This window comes from Nicotiana sylvestris, chromosome 1 (assembly GCF_000393655.2).
Source record: "Nicotiana sylvestris chromosome 1, ASM39365v2, whole genome shotgun sequence".
NCBI classification, from domain to species: Eukaryota; Viridiplantae; Streptophyta; class Magnoliopsida; order Solanales; family Solanaceae; genus Nicotiana; species Nicotiana sylvestris.
In genome coordinates this window covers 149,682,362-149,695,303 of record NC_091057.1, presented here as the reverse complement: position 1 = coordinate 149,695,303, position 12,942 = coordinate 149,682,362, and the positions used below count along the sequence as shown (strand labels likewise).

Sequence of the window (12,942 nt, the reverse complement as noted above, 5' to 3'; positions counted from 1 at the left end):
TCTGTCTATTTCACTTTAACCAGTAGTGTAGTACTCTTTTGTATATTCTACTAGTAGCTCATACACTTATGACACCAGGTATTGGAGATTTATGTTAGTAGACACTTTTTGATTTTTGAGTAACTACTTCATCCCATTGCTTTTAAAAAATTTACTTTCTAATTTTACAAACTTATTAACTTCTTGATTTCGGAATAATTAATAATCAACTATTTCAAATTGCTAAAAGAAAAGATCACAGAGTTAGTTCACTGTTGGCTTGTCTCGCGGTAACGTTGGGCATCATCACGGCCTATTTGAGAAATTGGGTCGTAACAGCCTTAGTATGCCAACAAATATCGTACTTCTGCAGATATATGTTAGTCCACTTAATTAACAAGACTTATAGCCTATTTGGCCAAGCTAGAAAAACCAGCTTATTTTAAGAAATATTTTTTCTTTCAAAAGTGCTTTTGGAAAAGTTGTTTACCCCAAAATTGAGTATCAATTAAACTTTTACGCAATTTAAAGAATATGTGGTTTAATTAAATATGAATAAATAAGAATAATAAATAAACGATCAAACCAATCGCAATGTAGTGACCAAGCCTGATTTTAATGTTGAACAATGGAACTCATCCTCGATTGGACCCTCGGTATGAGCTCGACTGCGAGCGAGGAAAAAAATGAATAAATAATACCTTTTAACAATAGCTAGAAGACAAAAGTAGACTTTTATTGCTTTGAAATGCGTATTACCATGTGTCATAAACAAAAGAAAAACTTTTCCTTTATATAGTAAGAGAATTTCAGTCATAGTACAAGTCTAAAAATGTAAAAATCTTGTTTTCCCGGTAATTTTTGATCTATTATTGATACCGAAAGGGATTTGCACCATAAAACCCGGTTGAGGGCGAAAATTATGCCCCCCTATCCGTCACGCATAACTGTTCATCGCATCTCCGAGGTCCATAAGCCATGCTTCGTGTAGGATACGTCGCTTTCCCGTGTCCGATCTGAGATACATCATTCGTTCTTCGTGGGTCTCGATACAAGGAGTTCCCATCCTCGATTATAATCATGTCGAGCCGTGCTTCCCCTTCGTTCTCTCATCAGGAGATTGGAAAATATTCTATCCCTGATTTTACTCGTATACAAAAGTACTTTTGGAGAGAAGCAATTTGTGTTTGGCTAATCACTTTGAAAATCACTTTTGAGTAATAATTTGTCTTTAACCAACCTTTTCAAAAACTGCTTTTAAATATCAAATTATGAGTAAGGACATGAATAGATTTACTTAATAGTAATAATATTATAAATAAATAATCTTAAAAATTCGTTATTAAAGATAATAATAATTAAATATTTTATTTTATTTAATTGAAATATGAAAATAAAACTAAAAAATACTTTAATTCTTTTAATTTGATGTAAATATATTAAAAATCATTCAGCAAAAATTAAGAGCATTCACCCCTAAAGTCACAATATATTAGAAAGTTATCCTAAAAATAAGAAGAAAAATATTTATACATTAATATCTTAAGTATTAGGTTTAAAATAAGTAAGTTTATTTTGGTATATATGTTATTTTGTTAAGAGTATTATTGGTAACAACTTGTTTGGAATGTTGTTACCCATTGTATTGTATTGTATTGTTATCCCAAAACAATGTTTGTTTTGATTGTTTATTTAAAATTGGTTGTATCGTATTGTTAAATTCATTGTTCCGGAACAACCAAAAGCCCCATTTTACGAAACAATCGATTTGGTGTGGTGGGATCGTTTCCTATTTTCTTTTCCAATTGTGCCCTTACTTATTACTCTATAATTCTATTTTTTATTTTTTTTATTTTATTTTTTTACTCCAAATCTCCAACCTATTGACCTACTTTATCTTCTTCCATCTTTTCTAGAGTTGGTTTGCCCCGTTCTTATTATCCAAGTCTCTGTTAAATCTTTTGTCTCTTTCCATCGTTATAATTAAATTTTTTGTTGCTAATATTAGTTAACCTTTTTTTTCCAGGTTTTTGCTCTTGTTTTCAAAATACATAATTAATCATAAATTAGTAGAAAGAGGTTGTCTAAGCTATCTTTATGTGTAGTTCTTAATAAATTTTATTTAAAATAATTGGGGGTATTTTAGTGAACTTACCAGTTACAGTACAATACGATACAGTCAAACCAAACACCAAAATATTATTTAACATCAGCAAACGATACAATCTATTCAAACATTGTATCCATAAAACGATACAGTACAATACAATACATTATAAAACGATGGATAACAATGATCCAAACATAGTGTAAGAAAAAAAGTCAAAAGTGCTTCTGCTTCTTATTTTGTGAAGAAGCAATTTTTTTTTGTTTCTCAGAAACTGCTTCAGCTTCTTCCCAAAAGCATTTTTTTCCTACAAAGAAGCTTGGCCAAACACCTTAAGTTGAGGGGAAAAAAAGTACTTTTAGGAGAAAAAAAGTAGTTGTACCTTTGGAGAAACTTGGACAAACAAGCTATAAACTATGTAGCTAACATGGTCTGAGGAGATACCCACAACCAACATTTAGAAAAGACATTTCAGGTATATATGAGAATGCGAGTTATTACAGAACAACTAGTACCAGTTTGAAGTTAATTATAATTAGTAATTACTACTATATAACGACAGGCCTAACAAAAACTAATAAAAGCACTCATCATCTAATATACAAAAGGGACTGCGAGAAGTCTGGTTTGTAAAATTGAAGGTGTAATGGTGCACTGAATTCAAAACATAACTTGTTGAACTCAATCATTTTATTTTTTCTTTTGTTGAACTATGTCTATTAAATCATGTGGGTTTTAGTTGCATTTTGTTATATAATCTAGGCAAGTCTAGGGTTATCGTTCCTTCTTAGAAGCTATGGATTGGACGGGCTTGTCTTAAATAGTATGGGCTAGCCAGTTTTCGGACCGGTAATTGAAAAATAGCCAGCATTTATAAAGTCATTGAAAAATAGTCACTATTTTGTTGCAACATGAAAAGATCCAGTATAATATACTGGAGATTGGTGCACATGTGTATAAACTTCCAACATATTCTGCTGGAACTCCAGCACACAGAAAGCTCCAGCATAATATATTGGAAATTGGAGCACTTGTGCATGAACTTCCAGCATATTATGTTGGAACTCCAGCACACGAAAAGCTCCAATATAATATACTAGAGTTTGGAGCACTTGTATATGAACTTCCAGCATATTATGCTGGAACACCAGTATGTTATGCTGGAACTCAAGTATATTATGCTGGAAGTTCACATGTAAAAATTCGAACTCCAGTATATTATGCTGGAATATTTTTCGGATTTTGAATAGTGTTTCGTTCAGATTTATATTTACATGAAAAATAGCTAAACTTCGATTACTTTTGAAACCGTGGTTGTTTTTCAATTACCACTTGTAAATCTAATTATTTTTAAATTTTACCCATTAAATTATTATGTTTTTTTCACTTTTAGCCCGTGTCAAAAAATATTTTCATTAGATAGCCAAAAAAGTGTATAATTTTATATAATTTTTGTATATAACATACTGAATGTGTATGTGTGTGTGTGTATAATAGTTTGATATTCTAGTGTAAGTATATCTCCCTGCCTACCTATTTTGTTCTTGAATCTAAAGGTCGTCTTTTCCCTAGCATTGTCAAATTAATCGCATTAGTGATAGCTTTGCCTACTTGTCTATATTATTATTTACATATTTACATCACTATTTTGAATCTTAATTTCAAATATCCCCCAGTAGTTCCGTTCTAGTTTTGCACATTTTCTTTGTGATCTTTAGTTGAAGATTATAGACCCTTTTATCTCTTGTATAATATTTTTTCACCTATTTTTCTATCCTTTAGTTGTAGTTTATAGTTCCTTTTTTAATTTCTTCACCTGTTTTTCTATCCTTTAGTTGTAGACATAGTTCCTTTGTTTTATTTCTTCACTTGTTTTTCTGACATTTAGTCGTAGATTTTAGTTCTCGTCAGTTCCTTTATTTTATTTCTTCAACTAGTTTGTGTGACGACCCAAAGGGTCATCACTTGCTTTTAATTGAATTCTATATCTCCGAGGCCTTGAAAATCTCATTTAGAGTCGCCTCGATTTGCGTGTGCAGTCCGGGCGCGTAGCCGGAAAGCTAAAATATGAAATTCTGTGAAAAATAACAAGTTTTGATATTAAAATGAATAAATTTGACTTCGGTCAACATTTTGGGTAAATAGACCCGAACCCGTGATTCGATGGTCCCGAAGGGTCCGTAGGAAAATACGGGACTTGGGCGTATGCCCGGTATCAAATTCCGAGATCCCAAGCCCGAGAAATAAATTTTTAAGTAAAATTATTTTCTGAAATTGTTTAAGAAAATTTGAAATGAAATCTGATTAGAAAGCGATGGTATCGGACCCGTATTTTGGTTCCGGCGCCTGGTACATGTCTTATATATGGTTTAAGTCTTTTCTGTAAAGTTTAGTTGAAAACGGATGTCGTTTGATGTGATTATGACATTAAATGAAAAATTGGATGTTTTAAGAAGTTTGAAAGAATTCATGGATTTTGAGGTTTAATTCGATGTATATGATGTTATTTTGGCGATTTGATCGCACGGATAAGTCTGTATGATGTTTTTGGAATTGTGTGTACATTTGGTTTGGAGCCCCGAGGGCTCGGGTGAGTTTTGGATAGGCCACGGGTGCATTTTTGGACTTTGAAAAATTTCTGGTATTTTTGATTTGCAGGTTTCGCATTTGCGAAGCCAGTCTCGCAAATGCGAGAAAGGGGACTGTGCAGGCCTGATCGCAAATGCGACCAAGTGGTTCACAAATGCGGAGAAGGGCGAGTCGCAAATGCGACATTTTGATCGCAAATACGAAAGTCCGGGATTTTCAAAGTGTTCGCAAATGCGAACTACACTTCACAATTCCCACATTAGCAGGTCGGGGTTCGTAGTGCGAATCCCTGTTCACATTTCCCATAACTGAGACCTGCATTTTTTTATACTTAGCCGAGTTTCAACCATTTTTAACATCTTTTCAAAACACAAACTCCTTTGGGCGATTTTCCAAGAACAACTCTTCTTCCAAATCGATTGTAGGTTAGTTTTTACTCATTTTCTTCAATTATTAACATCTTTTAACATGATTTTAACTTAAAATCAAAGATTTTCACGGGGGAAATTGGGTGTTTTGGGTAGAACTTAGGTTTTTCAAAAACTGGGGATTTGGACCTCGATTTGAGGTCCGATTTCAAAACAAATTATATATTTGGGTTCGTGGGGGAATGAGTAATCGGGTTTTGGTTCGAACCTCGAGTTTTGACCACGTGAGCCGGGGGCAATTTTTGACTTTTTGGGCAAAACTTTGGGAAATTTGTTTTATGCATTCAAGTTGATTCATTGAGCGTTTATTGATGTAATTAAGTAACTTGTGGCTAGATTCGAGCGGATTGGTGATAGAATTAAGGGGTAAAGCTATAATTGAGACTTGAGTTGTGTTCAAAGCCTCGAGGTAAGTGTTCGGTCTAACCTTAGCTTGAGGGATTAGGAGTTGAGTCATATTTGCTACGTGTTTCTTGCTGAGTACGACGTACAGGCATGGTGACGAGTATCTATACGTTGGTGTCGAGCATGACCGTGAGTCTTAAATTGATAATTGTTGTATTCTTAATTGATTCTACGAAAGCTTTGATTGATGATTATCGATACTGAGGAAGGATTTGGTTTATTTTCGTGGACTTTAGTTATGACTGAGTATTGATATTAATTGAGTCGACTAGAAGTTGAGTTAAGATTGGTTATAGCTGATTATCCCTTGCCGAGACGTTTGTTTTGATATTATTGTTTCCCTTGCCGGTAAGTTATTACATTGCTTTTGTTCCCTTGTCGGAAGATTATTATATTGCTTTGTTTCCTTGTCGGGAAGTTATTATATTGCTTCGTTCCCTTGCCGGGATTTCATTGTGTTTTGGTATTGGCTTGAAATGGGAGAGGGTGGTACGCCTACCACAAGACTTGATGAAATGGGAGCGGGTGGTACGCCTACCACAGGATTTACTGAAATGGGAGCGGGTGATACGCCTACTACGAGATATGAAAAATGGGATCGGGTTGCACGCCTGCAACATGATGAGTACTGAAGGTGAAAGTTGCCTTTATTTATCCTTATCCGTGTTAGCCGTTTAATTGTTGATTTCCTTATCTTTTCTTGAGGTTCTGTTTATTCTGCTATCCCCGAAGTATGTTTCCCCTTCCCTGTATTACTTTTTTATTACCTGTTTATTTTCCCGCCATATATTATATAACTGCATAGGTTTATCTGGAGTCTGATCCTAGCCTCGTCACTACCTCGTCGGGGTTAAGCCATGCATTTACCAACACATGGGGTCGGTTGTGCTGATGCTACACTCTGCACTTATGTGCACATACCGGAGCAGCATTTGAGCAGCAGCATTAGCGCGGGATCCAGCCTTCAGTCCACCGAGACACCGAGGTAGCCTTGCAGGCATCCACAGGCCCGACGTCTCCTCTATCCTATTTTGTATTCTATTATCTCATGTATTTGAGATAGACAATATTATCTTTCTTTCAAACTGATGTATGCAGTATCCTTAGTAGTCCGTGGATGTTGTGACACTAGGTTCTGGGTAGAGACATGTATTGGTCTCTAGATATTTTGGTTTCATATTTACTTAAGACTTCCGTTAAATTTTGTTTTCCGCTGTCATTTGAATGCTTATTCATTGATAATTTAATTGGTTGATCATGTGTTATAATGAAAGAGTTAATGGTTGCAAAGTTCACGGCTTGCCTAGCTTCCACGAGTAGGCACCATCACGACTCCGGAGGGTGGAAATTCCGGGTCGTGACATTTTGTGACCTTTAGTGATAGATTATATTTCGGTAATTCATTTTATTTTTATCGCTTGTTTTCAGGATAGTGTTCAGTGACTCCTAGATTATAGTGGCTTTGGTGAACGATGGTAGGAGAAGGTCTTGTCCTCGGGGGTGTCAGCGCGGGGGAGGGGGTGGGAAGGATAAGAGGGCTAAGAGAGCTACTAGGCTGAGAGTGGGGTCTTGGAACATAGGAACTTGGACTGGAAAATCTGCAGAGTTAGCGAAGATTCTCGAGAAAAGGAAGATTAATATAGCTTGTGTATAGGAGACTAGGTAGTAGGAGGTAAGGCAGGAGATGTGGGCAGTTTCAAACTTTGGTATTCTGGGAGGGTGGGGGCAGGAACGAGGTAGGTATCTTAGTTGATAAGGACCTCCGTGAACTAGTGGTGGAAGTTAGGAGGGTGAATGACAGGTTGATGACTATTAAGCTAGTTGTTGAAGGTTTTACTTTAAACATAATCAGTGTATACGCACCCCAAACAGGCTTGGATGAGGAAGTCAAGAGACGTTTCTGGGAGATTTGGATGATATGGTGCGTGGTATTCCGCATACCGAGAAGCTTTTCATAGGAGGAGATCTCAACGGCCACATTGGAGCGACGTTTGGGGGATATGATGATGTGCATGGTGGCTTTGATTTTGGAGATAGAGACGGAAGGGGAACGTCTCTGCTGGACCTTGCTAGAGTATTTGATTTAGTGATAGCAAACTCGAGTTTCTCGAAGAAGATGGAGCACTTTGTCACCTTTCGGAGTTCGATGGACGAGGTTCAAATTGATTATTTACTTTGCAAGAAGTCCGATAGAGGTCTTTGCACAGATTGTAAGGTAATCCAAAGTGAGAACCTCTTGACCCTTCATAGGCTCCTGGTTATGGACCTTGAGATCACGAGGAAGGGGAGGAAGAGGGCGATGTATAGCCAACATAGGATAAAGTGGGAGCCTTGACGGAAGCTAAAGTGCAGGAGTTGGGGTCAAGTTGGTGACTATGGGGACTTGGAGGAGTAGTGGTGACACAAGCGCTATGTGGACCACGAATGCGCGGTGCATTAGGGAAGCCGCGAGAGAGGTATTAGGGGTCTCAAAGGGTTGCTCTGGTGGTGGAATGGAGAGGTGCAAGGAAAAGTGAAAACCAAGAAAGCAACGTATCTGAAACTAGTGAAAAGTGTAGACGAGGAGGAGAAGAGGGCGAATATGGAGCATTATAAGTTAGCTAAGAAAGACGCAAAGCTAGCAGTTACGGCGGCTAAGGCTACAACTTTTAGTCATTTGTATGAGGAACTTGAGGGCCGAGGTGGGGATAATGGGTTGTTCATGTTAGCCAAGGAGCGATAAAGGAAGGCGCATGACTTGGACCAAGTGAAGTGCATCAAGGACGAAGAAGGTAGAGTTTTGTTGGATGAGGGGCTTATCTGTCGAAGATGGCAGACCTACTTCCATAGTCTCTTGAACGAGGAGGGGGACATGAGCATTGTACTGGGTGATTTGGAACTCTCTGGGACTCGTTGTGACTTTCGGTATTGTAGGTGGATTAGAATTGATGAAGTTGAGGGGGCTATGCATAAGATGAGTAGGGGCAAAGCGACTGGGTCGGATAAAACCTCGGTGGAGTTTTAGAAGAGCGTGCGCAAGGCAGGCTTGGAGTGTCTCACTAGGTTATTTAATATTATTTTTAGAATGAAGAAGATGCCCGAAGAGTAGAGGTGGAGCACGATGGTTCCTGTATACAAGAACAAGAGTGATATCCAAAATTACAATAACTATCGGGTATCAAGCTGCTTAGCGATACTATGAAAGTCTGGGAGAGAGGGGTAGAACTAAAGGTGGGGAAGAGTGTGTCTATTTTCGAGAACCAGTTCGGGTTTATACCAGGAAGTTCGACTACAGAAGCCATCCACCTTGTTAGGAGATTGATGGAGCATTATAGGGAGAGAAAGAAGGACTTGCATACTGTGTTCATCGACTTGAAAAATGCATACGATAAAGTTCCGAGGGAGGTTTTGTGGAGTTGTTTAGAGGCTAGAGGTGTACTGGTTGCCTACGTTAGATTGATTAATGAAATGTATGATGGAGTAAAAACCCGAGTGAGGACAGTGAGTGGGGACTCAGACCATTTTTTGGTTATGATGGGGTTGCATCAGGGGTCGGCACTCAGCCCTTTATTGTTTGCTCTAGTGATGGACGTACTGACGCGCCACAACCAAGGGGAGGTGCTGTAGTGCATGATATTTGCAGATAATATTGTATTGATTGACGAGACGCGAGACAGTATGAACGCGCAATTAGAGCTATGGAGACAGACCATGGAATCTTTAGGTTTCAAGTTGAGCAGGACTAAGACAGAATACTTAGAGTGTAAGTTCAGTGGCGAAACTCAAGGAGGAGAAGGGGATGTGAGGATGGACTCGCAGGTCATCCCTAGGAGAGGGAGTTTTAAGTACCTTGGGTCTATCATTCAAGGGTATGGGGAGGTTGATGAAGATGTCACCCATCGTATTGGGGCGGGATGGGTGAAATAGAGACTCGCTTCCGGTATTTTGTGTGACAAGAAAGTGCCACCGAAACTTATGGGCAAGTTTTACCGAGTGGTGGACAGACCAACGATGTTGTATGGGGCTGAGTGTTGGCCAGTCAAGAACGCTCATGTCCAGAAGATGAAGGTAGCAAATGAGGATGTTGAGATGGATGTGCAGGCACACCAGGTTAGATAGGACCAGAAATGAGGTTATTCGCGACAAAAAGTGGGTGTGGCCCCTATTGAGGACAAGATGCGGAAAGCGCGGCTTAGGTGGTTTCGTCATGTGAGGAGGGGGAGCACAGACGCCGGGGTGAGGAGGTGTGAGAGGTTGACATTGGAGGGCCTACGGAGAGGTAAATGTAGGCCAAATAAGAGGTGAGAGATGTGATTAAGCAAGACATGGTGCACCTTCAACTAACCGAGGACATGACCCTTGATAGGAAGATATGAAGGTCGAGGATTAAGGTAGTAGAGTAGGTAGTCTAGAGTGGTCATAACAGTAGCATTGACACGCAATCTCGCTTTCTGTTGGTAGTAAGTTTTTATGACTAGCTATTATTTTCTTTCATTGTTGATCACCTTACTGTCTTGTTTTTATTCTGCTTTTATATGTCTTTCTGGTACCGTCCCTTTTTGTCTATATTTTTTTATTAATGTGGTGCTTATACTTTCCTGAGCCGAGGGTCCATTGAAAACAACCTCTCTATCCACACAAGGTAGGGGTAAAGTCTGCGTATACACTACCATCCCTAGACCCTACGATGTGGGATAATACGGGGTATGTTGTTGTTGTTGTATAAATATATACAAAAATATACAGAAAAATATATAATTTTCGGCTATTATTTTGAGAGCGGCTATACAATATCATTTTTCCTTAATTAATTTAACTGGCCATTTTTATTCCAAAAAAGCCTAAGCCCATTTACTTCATATTTTACAGAACATTATCTTATAAATTGTGCCACAGAAAAGCTTAGGATAATTTTGTTTCTTTTTTTAGGGGGTGGGAGGGTGGGGATAACTATCAAGATTGCTTTTTCCAATCATAAAAATAATTTCTGTTAATTTTTAGCTTAAAATTTGTGTCTCCTTTTCAAACTAGTCCAATATTCCAGATATAATATTTTAGAGCTCTTGGTTTCATGTAGAAGTCCCGCTTTAAGGCTCCATTAGTTTTGTTTGAAATATTCAATGTGGTGAATCTGAAATTTTAACTGAGAATCTACTTTCGTTTTCTAAGGTACTTATTTCATACATTAACCAGCGACGTATCCATAATTTTACTGTAAGAGTATTCAATAAAAAACTATATGGCAAAAACATTGTGGACAACTGAAAATTAAATACAATATGATTTATGCTATTTTACGAATACGTGCGCGCTCACTTTTCAGATTTTGTTGTGTTCATTGGGGTGCGATGATATATATAATCTGGGATGTCGAGAATTGGGATGTAAGGAATAAGGATTGCTATAAATATGGTATACTAGGTTTTGTTTCTTTTATTTTATGTTTGAGTTGTAATAATTTGTAAGTTTGTTTTCTTTGTTCGTCTTTATTTTTATGTTTTGAAAGAGAATGAACATTTTAAGTTAGAGTTTATGTTACCAGACAATAAAAAATATTTAAGTTAAGGAAAAGAGGATTTTACATTGAACGCATAAGATTTTTTAGGTATGTCAGCTCGCTATGATAACTTTTAACGTTGAATCATTAGGGTATTTTAGAAATAATACTTTTTTCCTAGCTTGATGCATGTTAGTCTGTTAGATGAATATGCATTTTTATATGGATAACTTTGTCCTAATTTTTTTTTATTGTTGCCTTTGCTTTGAAGGAGTAGTTACAAATTTCACCTTTTTTTTCGTCTGTAAAAAAATTGCTTCTTGATTATAATCTCTTTATCTATATCTTTTTTCAAATCAAGGCCATGTACCTTAACTCTACAAAATAAGTATTATTTTTAAAAAAATAAGCACTCGCAATCTTTTACAAACTTGACAAAACAAGCTAGAATACCTTTTTGTCGCATTATTTTTCAAAATCATTTCTTTTTCATTTTCAAACATGAACTTTAAGTTGTAGAAAAGTTTACCACATCACCAAGAATTATTGAAAAATTCGATTATCGTGAATTTGACAACTTAAACACAAGTTAACCTTTCGTTTTATGTGGTCATTTCTATCCCGCTAAGTACGTCAACCATACTAATGCAAGTATCATCCAAATATTTTTTTCGAATTTCATGTAGTTCACCTAGTAAGTCATCAACAATCTTCTACTCATTTTAACAAATATAATGATTTATGAATGTATGTGACATCTTCCAAATATAATAAAATTTATCTTGTTAAGGTTATAACTTCAATCTTCAGATGCAACAATTTAACCAATTTGTGCATTATACCTTAGTGAAATTGAAATGTTATATTAAAAAAAATTAAAAATAAAATAAATGGTTAAATATTATACGCAAACGTTAGTTGCATCTAATTGTGTTAAAGTTCACCCCGCCATGCAATTTAACTATCAATTAAGTTTCTATAGTAACAATATTACAACACAATTAATACTTTATATAAAATTTAGTATTAATCTTAACGAGATATAACCTTAAAATAAAATTAAAAAATTACCTTCAATAAAAGTAGCAATAGATACTTATAATGAAATCTAAATATATCTTTTATAATCTAAACATGCATAATCTATGAATGTGAGGATTGTGCTGGCATAAATTGCATATTAATTAATATTCTGACATATATGTTAAATAATATATCGATTTAACAACTTATACGCGTCTAACAGATTTGTCGGAATAAATGCAATTGTCCTTCCGTAAAATCACTTGTTATACTGTTAATCGGTGTCTCTACATTTTCACTATTAACGAGAATATAATTATTGAAACAATTAAAATTGTTCTAACGAGCCAGTTTATTGTTTTGATATTTTTCCCAATGTGAATATTGACTTGTTTGTCAAGGCTTGGTCATACCAAATCTCTTATACCCGTGTATTTTTTTGGAGAAGGGCCAAAGTTGCTTGTGTATTTTTCGCAATTACTAAATTTTGCCATATATTATACTTTTGTTCAAATTATACCCTACAATTAACAGATGTTGTATTTGTCCTTATCATCAAGATAAACTCTAATGTAAAATAGATGGATTTCATGCGTCTAAAATTTTGATAAAAATATTTAGATTTATCCCTCAACTTACCTTATATTGGAGATCTATTAAAGGTTAAAGGTTATTTTTTACCTGATAAAGATGATAATATAGAGTAAAAATTTAATGAATAGTACAATTGCTCAAATTTAAATATACGTACAGGTGTAATTTGACTATGTTCACATTTTCTGGTCAACTTTTCAAACAAATGGTGAGTTTTGGCTAATTTTAACCCATTTTAAGAACCTTCTTTTTTTATTTAAAAAATCTCGATACACTATCCTTGATAAATGAAGTGTTATATTAACCGAGGGCGGAGGTCATTGTCAATTATATTTTAATAG

At 36.1% G+C, this 12,942-nt stretch overlaps 2 protein-coding genes across 2 annotated transcripts; both read left to right on the top strand.

Moving 5' to 3' along the window:
• Positions 1 to 7,426: 7,426 nt before the first annotated feature.
• On the top strand, positions 7,427 to 8,230 carry LOC138876002 (uncharacterized). The gene is made up of 2 exons (XM_070154886.1): positions 7,427 to 7,723; positions 7,949 to 8,230. The coding sequence occupies exons 1-2, from the start codon at positions 7,427 to 7,429 to the stop codon at positions 8,228 to 8,230; spliced, it is 579 nt and encodes a 192-aa protein (XP_070010987.1).
• Positions 8,231 to 8,685: 455 nt separating this feature from the next.
• LOC138875997 (secreted RxLR effector protein 78-like) lies at positions 8,686 to 9,114 on the top strand. The gene has a single exon (XM_070154882.1). The coding sequence runs from the start codon at positions 8,686 to 8,688 to the stop codon at positions 9,112 to 9,114; it is 429 nt and encodes a 142-aa protein (XP_070010983.1).
• Positions 9,115 to 12,942: the final 3,828 nt, after the last annotated feature.